The sequence below is a fragment of the Brassica oleracea genome, chromosome C8 (genome assembly GCF_000695525.1).
Source record: "Brassica oleracea var. oleracea cultivar TO1000 chromosome C8, BOL, whole genome shotgun sequence".
NCBI classification, from domain to species: Eukaryota; Viridiplantae; Streptophyta; class Magnoliopsida; order Brassicales; family Brassicaceae; genus Brassica; species Brassica oleracea.
In genome coordinates, this window is record NC_027755.1 from 25324436 (window position 1) to 25335595 (window position 11160).

Consider the following 11160-nt stretch of genomic DNA (forward strand, 5'->3'; position numbering starts at 1 on the left):
GTGGCTACTTCTTCAAATCATGCTGAGATCATTGCACTCCATGAAGCAAGTAGAGAATGTGTATGGCTGAGATCAATGAGCCGACACATCTGTTCAAGCAGCGGGATTGACGAAAATACGGAGCCAACTATTCTATATGAAGATAATGCAGCATGTGTTGCTCAAACAAAGGACGGATATATTAAAAGCGATAGAACGAAGCATATTCATCCGAAGTTCTTCTCATACACTCAAGAGCTCGTGAAGAAGAAAGAGATTGAAGTAAGATATGTCCAATCATGCGACAATGCAGCTGACCTCTTCACAAAATCACTTCCGACTTCGGTATTCAGAAAACACATCCACAACATTGGAATGCGTCATCAGAAGGATCTATGACTGCTCATTCGAGGGGGAGCTTACGTAGTTGTACTCTTTTTACCTTACTATGGTTTTCCCATAGGGTTTTCCTAGAAAGGTTTTTAACGAGGCAACAAAGACGTTAAGCAAGAGCGGATAGTGACACCGGCCCCCAAGGGGGAGTGTTACGAAAGTCAAAAATAGGAGGAGGAGCCGTTTTCGTTGAAAATATAAAAGATGTGGGGCCCGCTGCACTATTTGCACAGTAAATTTCTTTTCTATATATATGATCGATTTCGATCATTTGAAAATGCATCATTCACTCTTCTCTTCCATCTGTAATAATCTTTCTATCAGTGTTATAAATTCTACGGATATAAATTTTGTCCTTATTTAAATTCTCGCGATACAATAAAATTCCAGTTCTTTTCGTAACAAATATTAAGTTTTCACAATATTGCATTTTTGTTCTTCCGAATTGGGACAAAAGAATAGCTTTTCGTTTTGTTTTGTTTTTAGTTAAAACTCAACAAGGAGAGGGTCCAACAAAAGAGACCAAAATTGACGAGAACTCTTCAACACGTATTGGATTATACATTGTATGGCTGGTTGGCCTGTATTTAAATGTGAATTCAATAGAAATTAAAATGAAAGAAGACAGATCATACATAGTCTGATAAGCATCCAAATGTTGACATAATAAGTGGTGATGATTAATCAACCAGCAACGACGATATACAAAGATACCTTTGTAGACAGGTGCAAGTTGTTCTATAATTATTATTTTTTTTGGTAAAAGGTATTCCAATTATGTTTACCGTTCAGTATCTAATCCACATACACATTGTAGCTTACAAAAATTTAAGAACGATTTATTCAACTATCCAATTTATTTTCACTGTAATTAGAAACGATCTTGAAATTTACAAATTTTGAAATAATTATAGTTTAAAGGTAAATATTTTATCTATCTATCTGATTTAGGAATAAATATTAATTTAGAGATCAAGGTGAATATTATTTTTGTCAGCTGCCTTAAATATAATAATTCACATTAGGCGACAAAAAAATCAAAAAAAAAAATAGTTAAATCATTTAAAATTGAGAGATGAAAATGAATATTTTTGATGTATCTGAATATAATAATCCATTAGTATTTAGTCAATGATTTAATAAAAATACACATATAGTTATAAAAAATACTCACTCCGTTTCATAATAGATGATGTTTTAGAAGATTTTTGTTGTTTTAAAATAAATAATGTTTTGATATTTTTATGTTATTTTTAACTTTATTAAAAACGGTGTAACCAATTAGATGTTGTAGTCTTTTATGCACTAAGTAATAAACGGAGGGAGTATTAACACGGCCGTTAATTTGTAACAGAAACAAAAACAAATCCATTAGCCGACAAAGAAAAAACAAAATATCGCAATAAAGTAAAATTACTAATTAAAACGGGATTGATTGAAATTAGTTGACTGGTAAAAAGGGAAAGGTGACTGGAGGGAGGACCAAGCAGCCCTCTCTCAAACATACTAGTACCAATTCTCATTTCTCTCTCAATAATTATTCCTTTTTCAAACAAACAAACGCCATTTGTAACCCCAAAAAAAAGAAAAGGAGACTTTTTTCTGGTTTCCTATGTTAGAGTTGCAGCCGTCAGATCGTCGTCCCGGAGGTCCGAGTTCAAGCGGCGGCGGCGGAGGAGATGAGATGATCAGAACGTATAAGGGTTGGAAAGGCAATAACGTGAGCTTTTCTCTTTTTATCTCTTTGCTTTCTTGGTCAGCAGATTTAAGGACTTTAACTAAGATCTGAATCCAAATCCTCAAGATTTTTGCCCGGAAGTTAATCACTATCTTTCTTTGTGTTTTCTGGGTTGGTTCATTCTTGAGAAAGTTTACAACTTTATGTTTGACTTTCTGCAGAAAAGTTATTGTTTTGCTCTTAATTTTGAATTTGAATTCCTAATTGTCTAGGGGTTCTACACTTGTTTGAATATTGTATCCTCTTAAGCTGATGGAATTTTGGTTTACATCAGATTTTCAGTCAAGATGTGTTGTCTCATTCATAGCTACAAGAGTTGTTGTTGTTTGTATTTCAACTGTTTTGGTTAGGATTGATATTTTACTTATCTTTAATGATATATTCCCTCCAGGTGTTCTTCTTTGGAGGAAGGCTCGTGTTTGGGCCCGATGCTCGATCTATACTCATCACCATCTTCTTAATTACAGCTCCTGTCATTATCTTCTGTGTTTTCGTCGGCAGAAAATTTATTGATGACTTCCCACACCACAGAGGAGTATCCGTATTAGCCGTCGCCATTGGTCTCAACTTAGTAGTGAGTTTAACGACGTTTGTTCCCTCTTCTGCTACTGCTTACACACGCATCTTGATGATAAGTTTCCATCTTTCCACAGGATCTTATATTTCTTCTTGTAACCTCGGGGAGAGACCCAGGAATCATACCTCGTAACCTATATCCCCCTGAGCCTGAAGGTATTGAAATTAGTGGAGAACCGCGCCTTGCTCATACTCCTACTCAGAGCCGGTTGCCTCGGACAAAAGACATGATTGTGAATGGAATCACTGTGAAGATCAAATACTGTGACACGTGCATGCTTTACAGACCTCCCCGCGCTTCTCACTGCTCCATATGCAACAACTGCGTTGAGAAATTTGATCACCACTGTCCTTGGCTTGGTCAATGCATTGGATTGGTAAATGAATCCTTTTTTTTAAAATCATTTCATGAGACACTAAACAGTTTTTTTTTTTTTTTTTTTTTTTTTTTTAATGCAGAGAAACTACAGGTTCTACTTCATGTTTATATTATGCTCGGCTCTTCTCTGCGTTTACGTCCACGTGTTTTGCTGGATATACGTTAAACGCATAATGGATGGTGAGAAGATAAGCATCTGGAAGTCGCTAATCAAGACACCTGCTTCCATCGCGCTTATAATCTACACTTTCATCTGCGTCTGGTTCGTTGGTGGCCTTACTGGTTTCCACTTGTACCTAATGAGCACCAATCAAGTAAGCCCCCTTGCTTCACTATACACACGCTGAGACCGTTGGATAAAGTAAGCTGCTTGTTAACTGTTGTTTTATGTTATTGCAGTCGACTTACGAAAACTTTAGGTATCGTTATGATAGACACGAGAACCCTTTCAACAAGGGGATAATTAGGAACTTCATGCAAGTGTTCTGCACAACCGTTGCTTCATCTAAGAACAGTTTCAGGGCAAAGGTATCCAAGGAGCCAGTGATCCCACCAAGGATTGTGAACGGAGCCATGTCGAGCCCGAGCTTGCAGAAAGTTTCCCACGACATAGAGATGGGGAGAAAACCGGTGTGGCACGAGACAGTAGATGAGGAGCTCGGTGACATGGACAAGGACATGGAAACATCGGTTACATCGCGGGATTTGAGCAGAATGCTTCCACCAGAAGAGACCGAAGGACGTGGGATTATGCATTCCAGAGAGTCTAGCAGGGGAAGGAGAGGAGGTAGCTGGGAGTTATCAGGCCGTGTTAACGAAGATTTAAGAACCAGAGATGATGAGTCTTCAGGCATTGATGCGTCCAGAGATTTACTATCTGATGCAGCAACAGTTAGAAGCAGAACCGGAACTGGTATAGGACGGTTATAGTCTCCGGTTTAAGCAAATTACACTATTTTAAAAGGTTGAAGAAGATCAAACAAGATTGTGATTCAGTCAGGTTTGTTTACCTCATTGTAACGAGTTTGTGTTAAGTAAATGTTTTAATTTGAAAAAAAAAAACTCTTAAAATGACTGTTTGGAACAAACAAGAAAGCATCTGAGATTAGTTTTACTTGTGGGAGAAGGCATCTGAGATAAGTTTCTCATCTTCTTCATAGACCTCAAGGTTCTTGGACTTCATAAGGAACTCTAAAGCGTCTTCATCAAACTCAACCAAGTAAGCCATCTTCACTAGCTCTGATAGCATTTCAATCAGATCTTCCCTACCACTCATCACTCCTTTAGCAATCACCTCAGCGAAACACGTGGCGTACTCCAAAACTTTTCTTTTCCCGCAAGTTTTTTTAATCTTCTCCGCATAAACAACTCCTTCCTTTCTCTCCCACCTCATCACCTTCTTAGCTTTTGCCACCAGCTTCTCTCCCTTTGACGGTAGTTTCAGAGTGTAATCCGTTGAGATCGTCTCCGGAGTTTGGAGAACACTGAGGCTAACAAGACTTTCTATGATTCTTGAACGTTCCTCAGCTTCTATCTTAAGAGATGGATCAGAGAGAAACCCTAGAACCAGCCTCACTAGCCCTGGTCCGATCAAACTCTTCTCTTGCTTCTTGACTTTGGTTCGGTCTGTTAACTTAGCTTCTGAAGTCTCGACACATTGAGAGATGTCTTTGACTCCTATTTTCCTGTAAAGCTCCATAAGCTTCGTTTGTGACAATCTAGGGTTGCTTGGAGTTGGGTACCATACAAAAACAGGGGAGTCAATGAAAAGATCCTTCAAGAGCAAGTCATCAGCTATGAACACGTCGCTTTTGCTAGACAACAAGATTCCTTCTTCATCATTGCTGCTATCTGTTGTCTTTACCGGCAAACGAGAGAATGATTCAGAGAGTAAGTCCTCGGATATACCGTGTCGCACAAGGAAGCTCCAGAACGCACAGCATTCATGGCTTGACAATCTGTCCTTTGTTCTCTCCCAGTCTTTCCACAAAGCACAGTAATCTTCAACTGATGGTGTTATTCTCACGTTAAATGCAGATGAGAAGAAGTACAGAAGATCATAACTCTTGTAATGGTTTTCAAGAACGTTTAGGTGTGATCCAAAGAGCTTGTCTTCATCACTGACCACGCAGCTAGAAACATCTGCCCATTTCTCATCGCTCGGAATCCAAATCCTGCCTGAAGAAGACGACGAGTCTTTCTCTGGTTTCCATTCGGTTTTACTGAGAAATCTATATATCCGGGAAATTGCATCGGAATCAGAATGAGTATAAACGTGTGTAGCAAGCAACTGCCTAGCTTTGTCTGGATCGTCAACAACTCCAACCTCAATAAGCTCTCTCTTGAAAGACATAAGCTTAGAGCCATAATACTTTTCATCGATGAAGGGACCATCACAAGGCTCTAGTTCCCAGCTTTTATCAAACCAAAGACACTCTTTAGGACTGTTGTAACCAGCATGTGTCTTCAACCATCTGACAGAGACCTTGTCTAGAAACTCCTGAGTGAGTTTTCTACCATCCTCAATCAAGAACGTGACGCACTTAAGAAGAGACAGAGCACTTGAAGGAGTGATGCTACTAGACTCATCAGGGAGACTTAAGGAGCTAACCAAATGGTTCATTCCTTGTTTTAACTCAACAGTGACTCCCAAGCTCCTTAGCTCCTTCTTGTAGCTGTGTATACTCTTGCCGTACCACTTTGGGGTATCATCTATAAAGGGGAGATTGGCTATAAGACGGAGAGGTTCCCACTCTGAACAAAAGAGAATGCACTCCTCTGGTGCACGGAAGCCGCCTAGTGTTGTTTGCAGCCATTGTAACTCTGTGTAGCTTTTCATAACTTCTTCAGGAAACTTGTGATCACTTCCCATCAGTTTCTTGTAGAAAGACAGAAGAGACAAAGCGTTGTCTCGTGTTAGAGAAGATGAGGCAGCTTTCTGCTTGAATGCTCTCACAAACGCTTTCACAGCTTCTTCAACCTGAACCACAACACCAATCTGTCCTAGCTCCTTTTTGTAGGAACTGATTCTGCTTCCATAGAAACTATCATCGACTAATGGGAAGACATCATCGAAGACTGTTAGAAAGCAAGTCTGGTCAGGATCAGATATGAAACACTCAGCAGGTGACTTGTAGCCTCCTTTTGTCTTGAGGCACTGAGAGCTTCTTAAGGAATCAACCAGATGCTGAGAAGTGAAGTTACGCATGCACTCAAGTAGTAAGATCATTGCATCTGCTGTAAGATAGTTCAGCTTTTCAGGCTTCAAATGAGAGACTATGAGACCGTGATTGTTAGGAAACTCAACCACAACCCCTAGCAGCTTCAGCTCTTCCTTGAACCCACTGATCTCAGATTCACCGTAGGCGTCTCCATCAACAAACGGAATCTCACTTATCAGAGAGGCAGCTTTCCACTCTTCACTGAACAGAACAGCTCCCACTGGAGATCTGTCACCTGAACTTGTCTTCAGCCAAGAGCGACCTTTGATGGATGTGATGAAATCATCAGGTGAGAGGAGCTTCTCTCTCAAGTTTCTGATGAACTTAAGAATAGAAAACACATTCTCTCTTGACAGCGATGAGGTCCCAGCCAAACGCATAAGGTGTTCACCAACAAATGTACATGCTTGACTAAACTCAAACATAACTCCCGCAGTTTTCAGCTCTTCTGTGTAGCTCTCAATCTTCTTACCGTAGAAGCTCCTATCAACAAGTGGAACATCCACAAGAACTGATCCGTTCTTCAGAACGCTTCCCCATGAGGAAGTATGGTAAAAAGACTGAGAAGGCGGGCGATAATCATAGCTTGCATTCATCTTAGTTCTCAGCCAGCTTCCTCCTTTGACTGAATCAAGAAACTTTGAAGGAAGAGAGTTTCTATGTCTTCTAATCCACTCCAAAAGAAGAAAAACATTCTGTTTCTGAAGAGCTCCGGACAACGCAGGTAGAGCAGCATTCGGTGGTGCTACTTCAGGTACATCTCCAGCTTTAGCATATTCTTTCAAGAACCCAAGAAGCTCTCTCTGTTTAGACCGAACACCAGCGAACACGCCAGACGTCATATACTCTTCCCAAAGCTCTATGTAACCGTCCTGCCTCCAAGGATTCGACCCGGTTATTAAGCTAACCCATTTACCTGCGCCAGCGGGAACAAGAACACCGAAGGTACTCGTCTTAACATTCCCATAGTTGTCCACAAGCGGCATGTCTTGGCAACATTTCTTAGCCTCATCAACTGATAGAAACCCCTTGGTGACTGAGTGATGCAGAAAGTGTGCGTATGCCACCACAAGCCTGTTGTCTTTCTTAAGACTACGCAAGAGACATTGTGCGTATAGAGAGACACTAAGATCCATCAAAGTAATCTTCTCTCCAAGCCAGTTACGTATTACATCCATATTAGTAGAGCATGCATTCAACGCTTTCCTGGTTTCATGTGGAAGAAAAACACAATCAGACATGCATCTGAACTCACCATTCCAATCAAGCAACCATGAGTGATTCTTCTCTGCGACGAGGCATAACGTCCGAGGATTGAACTCTTCCAAGCTGGTGAGATGAGTCGCTCCCTTTTGAACATGGTACTTGATAAGAGGAACCTTAACCATGTTTGTGTTCTTGAATCTCGAATCCCAGTTCTGAGCTATGAAGAGAAGAATCTCCACGTAGGTACTTTCTGATACACTAGTCACAAGATCACACCCTTGAATGCATTTTGAGTACCATTCGTTGCTGACTTCTCTCAAAGACAAGAAGTTTAGAACGGAGTCATTCTCTTTTTTGTCAAAAGAAGAATCCAAAATGTAGACTCCATGTGATGATATGTTCTGTAACCTTGCGCCTTCTCTTCTCGCCTTCTCCAAGATGACCCAGAAGGCAGGGATGAGCCGACCAACTTCACATGGTTTGTGAAAGAACTTCTGTCCTAAATGTGACACGCTCGGCACAATCTCCTCAGCGCAGATTCTTTCCTTGATGGAATCTATAACAACATTCAGCTTAGCGTAGCTAGATTGTGTTACAGGCAAGAACCTGAAAGTAGACAGCAAACTAGAGATAGGAGCATCGGTCTTTTTCACCAAGGTGGTGAATGCGTTCACAAAGGCTAACGGAACACAGCTGAGAATCCCTTGGTTCCATATATCATCAAGTAGTATAATTTCTCTTGATGACGCAAGGATGAAATCTGCTTGGATGATGAATGGGAAGTTTGTTACCATCTCCGTAGGAAGAAAGGCATAGATGCCAGGAGAGGTGTTTCCACGGCTAAGACGCTCGCCTAATGGAAAGGCTAAAGTTATCATCCAATCTTGGACTTCGGTTCTTCTTTCAACACGGCTCTCCTGTTTCACTGGGAACTTTTGTCTCCACATGTAGTAACTGCATTGTTTCTCTGTGTCTGTTTCACTAGCAGAGAGATGGATTGTGTAAGACTCAGCATCAATGCTCTTCCTCGTCATGAAATTCGTCTCGGTTATGATACCGATGGAGTTCACTGTGCTAAGGTTAGGATCTTGGCAGTGTTCTCTGATAGATAGGTTCTTGATCTTGGAAAGGAACAAGAGAACCTCAGGGTGAACATTAGAGAGCTGTTCTTTCACCGGCTCTACTTTGTCACTCTTTAGTGGTAAGATGATGGTTGTGGTCGGAAGAGAAGAACCTGAACCGTAGATCCTTTGTATGTCGACAAGAGAAGGATGTTGCTCAACCCACTCGGGAACAATGTAACCAAGGCTGCAGTGGCTGCAAGGTGCCTCGGTGAATCTAATTTGATACCCGTTGCTGAAAATATAAGGCTGAGAAGTAATCAGAAACACACTCTTGAATCCGATTCCTGCCAAAGATTGAAAAAGAACACACATATGTAAGGACAAGGGTCTTTTGAAAGTTAAGTTTTGTATTTGAGGTCTTATGGTACCTTTCTCTCCAATGTAACCGCGTTTTCGGTTTCCTTTCTTGGTGGACCTTCCAACACTGCAAATGGACTCTATGTTCTTGTCTGAAAAGCCCTTCTCGTTGTTGAAGATAAGGAGAGTCGCTGGAGCTCCAGTGGCTGTGATGTCATCAGATGTAATCACAAATTCAAGAGATGGATCCACACCTTCCGGGTACTCATTATCCTCAGCGTTCTGGAAACCAAATGGAACATTTAACTCCTTCGACAAAAAAAAAAAAAATACAAGAAACATGGTTTCTACATCCAGCAGAATGCTTACTTGGATAAGCTCCATGAGGAAGTGAACATCCTTGGCATAGAGCTCAGCTGAGAGATTCTTCACAGCCTGATGAAGATCTTCCGTCAACGGATTCTCGTCTCCACCGATAGAAAACTTAGTCCTGCGAATGCGATCAATGTGTTGCTTTGCTGATTCTGATTCAGCCATCTTTTCTTTTCCTGGTGTAGCTTCTCTCTGCGTGTGATTGTGAGGAACGAAAGAGAGTAAGAGGGTGAGGAACAAAAGAGAGTGAGGATTCTAAAGAGAGTTGTAGTAAACGATGATGAGACACTCTTGTACCAAAACAAGACCAAACATACTATAACACTTGTACTGCTGTGTAGTTAACTAGACAAAAGCAGTGCAACTTTGTATCCATTCTTTTTAAGGTACACATGTTAAGTGGATACTAACCTTTCTTTTTCTACTTTGGGAAGTGCAAGATTGTTGAGAACTTTGACCATCCTTTACTTCATAGTCTGTCATCTCAAGATCCACAACAATTTTCTCCTTCGTCTTCTCTTTGTTTTCTTTCATGGATTGTACGATAGAATCTCGAACCTCTGAAGAAACTTCCTTGCATGCAGTTTTACTTTGATTCAGACCAGCCAAATGTTGTTTCATGCTGCTGATTCCAACGTATTGCTTTCCGCAGAAGTTACATGCCGTTACTTTCTTCCCCTTTGAATCAACACCTTCACTAACATAGTTCCACGTCAAATCTTGTTTCCGGTTACTACGAGGATTGGAGCCTTGCGAAGATTTATCTTGCTTTGTATTGCTTACACTATTCGTCCCCATCTCTATACTTAAGTAAAAAAAAAAAAAAAAGTAAACATGTTTGCACGATTAAACATCTGAATACTTAACAAGTCAAAAATGTATTTACTCTCTTATTGTTTCGATGTCAAGATAAAAAAGAACCAAGCTAGCATAGCAATATCAATGGTTTACACAGTCAACATATGATTTTAAGTATTTAGCAAAAAAAAAAAACATATGATTCTAAGAGGAATGATATATATGAACATGTTTAGACCTTTAAAACGATTTGGCTAGCTCCTCCTGTCGAGTGGGGCAATGAATAGACTAAATAAGTTCTGTAAGATATTAAGTGTTGGGTCTGTGGTGGTGGTGGTGCTTGTTCTCTCCGCTGTTTCCTAGGGAGAAAATGCCTGCCACTTTCCGACACAACCGGCCATGTATTACCAACTTCAAGTGCTTCTCTTTTCAGTTTTCCCTCTTACTCAACACTCCGATTCCCACCACATGTCTTCTGATTTAGAGATCTTATAACTTTCTTCAAGAAGAAAAATTCTGTTCTCTGTCTGACTGGACTGAAAAGACGAGGAGAAAATTTAAATGGGAGGAGTGTATTCTAGGGTTTGTTTGATCGAACTGTTTTTAAGAAGGCTCTGCGTAAAAGCTTTGACTCTGTGAGAATTCTAGTCGACGAATTGACTATCGTATTCTGTAGAAACAAAAGTTAAAAATCTAGAAAGTATGAATGGACCAAGTAGGGATGTTAACTTAGGGTAAAATAACCCATCTCAACTCAACCCACAAATAACCCAACCCAGTTTATACCCAACCTCCAAAAACCCAGAAACATCAATATTGAAATCCAAACAAAAAAAAATAACTCAATATGGTATGGGTTTACCCGTGGATACCCAAAGTATTATCTTATTTACTCTAAAGATCATGTAAAATATTAATATCATTAATGTGAGCTTTAATATAAAAACAAGATTTTGCAATTTTATAGAAAAATTGTTTTTGTGGTTTTAGCGAAATTTTTTTTTTTTGCGGTTTTTGGTCAGAAAAACTCGATTTTGATTTTGACGGAGAAAACTCGGTTTTGCGGTTTTGGCGGGA

At 40.1% G+C, this 11160-nt stretch overlaps 2 protein-coding genes across 5 annotated transcripts; one reads left to right on the forward strand and one right to left on the reverse strand.

The window, feature by feature from the left end:
* Positions 1-1984: 1984 nt before the first annotated feature.
* LOC106312453 (probable protein S-acyltransferase 5) lies at positions 1985-4139 on the forward strand. The gene is made up of 5 exons (XM_013749989.1): positions 1985-2092; positions 2502-2684; positions 2764-3063; positions 3146-3379; positions 3465-4139. The coding sequence occupies exons 1-5, from the start codon at positions 1985-1987 to the stop codon at positions 3993-3995; spliced, it is 1356 nt and encodes a 451-aa protein (XP_013605443.1). The 3' UTR covers positions 3996-4139.
* Positions 4140-4160: 21 nt separating this feature from the next.
* On the reverse strand, positions 4161-10648 carry LOC106312452. 4 transcript variants are annotated; one of them, XM_013749988.1, is made up of 4 exons: positions 10322-10648; positions 9697-10085; positions 9283-9477; positions 4161-9195 (listed from the first exon to the last, which is right to left on the reverse strand). In XM_013749988.1, exons 2-4 carry the CDS (start codon positions 10081-10083, stop codon positions 4177-4179), a joined length of 5601 nt encoding a protein of 1866 aa, XP_013605442.1. In that variant the 5' UTR covers positions 10084-10085; positions 10322-10648; the 3' UTR covers positions 4161-4176. The 4 variants fall into 4 exon arrangements, with proteins under 4 accessions (XP_013605442.1, XP_013605441.1, XP_013605438.1 ...); XM_013749987.1 differs by having other exon boundaries at positions 4161-8900; positions 8985-9477; XM_013749984.1 differs by having other exon boundaries at positions 4161-9477.
* Between the last annotated feature and the right edge of the window lie 512 nt (positions 10649-11160).

Excerpts from the sequence above, each read along its gene's own strand:
- LOC106312453 (XM_013749989.1), top strand. The coding sequence starts at position 1,985 with ATGTTAGAGTTGCAGCCGTCAGATCGTCGTCCCGGAGGTCCGAGTTCA. Across the intron at positions 2,093-2,501 it reads AGGGTTGGAAAGGCAATAAC|GTGTTCTTCTTTGGAGGAAG; the intron begins GTGAGCTTTTCT and ends TATTCCCTCCAG. Across the intron at positions 3,064-3,145 it reads TTGGTCAATGCATTGGATTG|AGAAACTACAGGTTCTACTT; the intron begins GTAAATGAATCC and ends TTTTTAATGCAG.
- LOC106312452 (XM_013749984.1), bottom strand. The coding sequence starts at position 10,083 with ATGGGGACGAATAGTGTAAGCAATACAAAGCAAGATAAATCTTCGCAA. Across the intron at positions 9,478-9,696 it reads CCCAAAGTAGAAAAAGAAAG|AGAGAAGCTACACCAGGAAA; the intron begins GTTAGTATCCAC and ends AATCACACGCAG.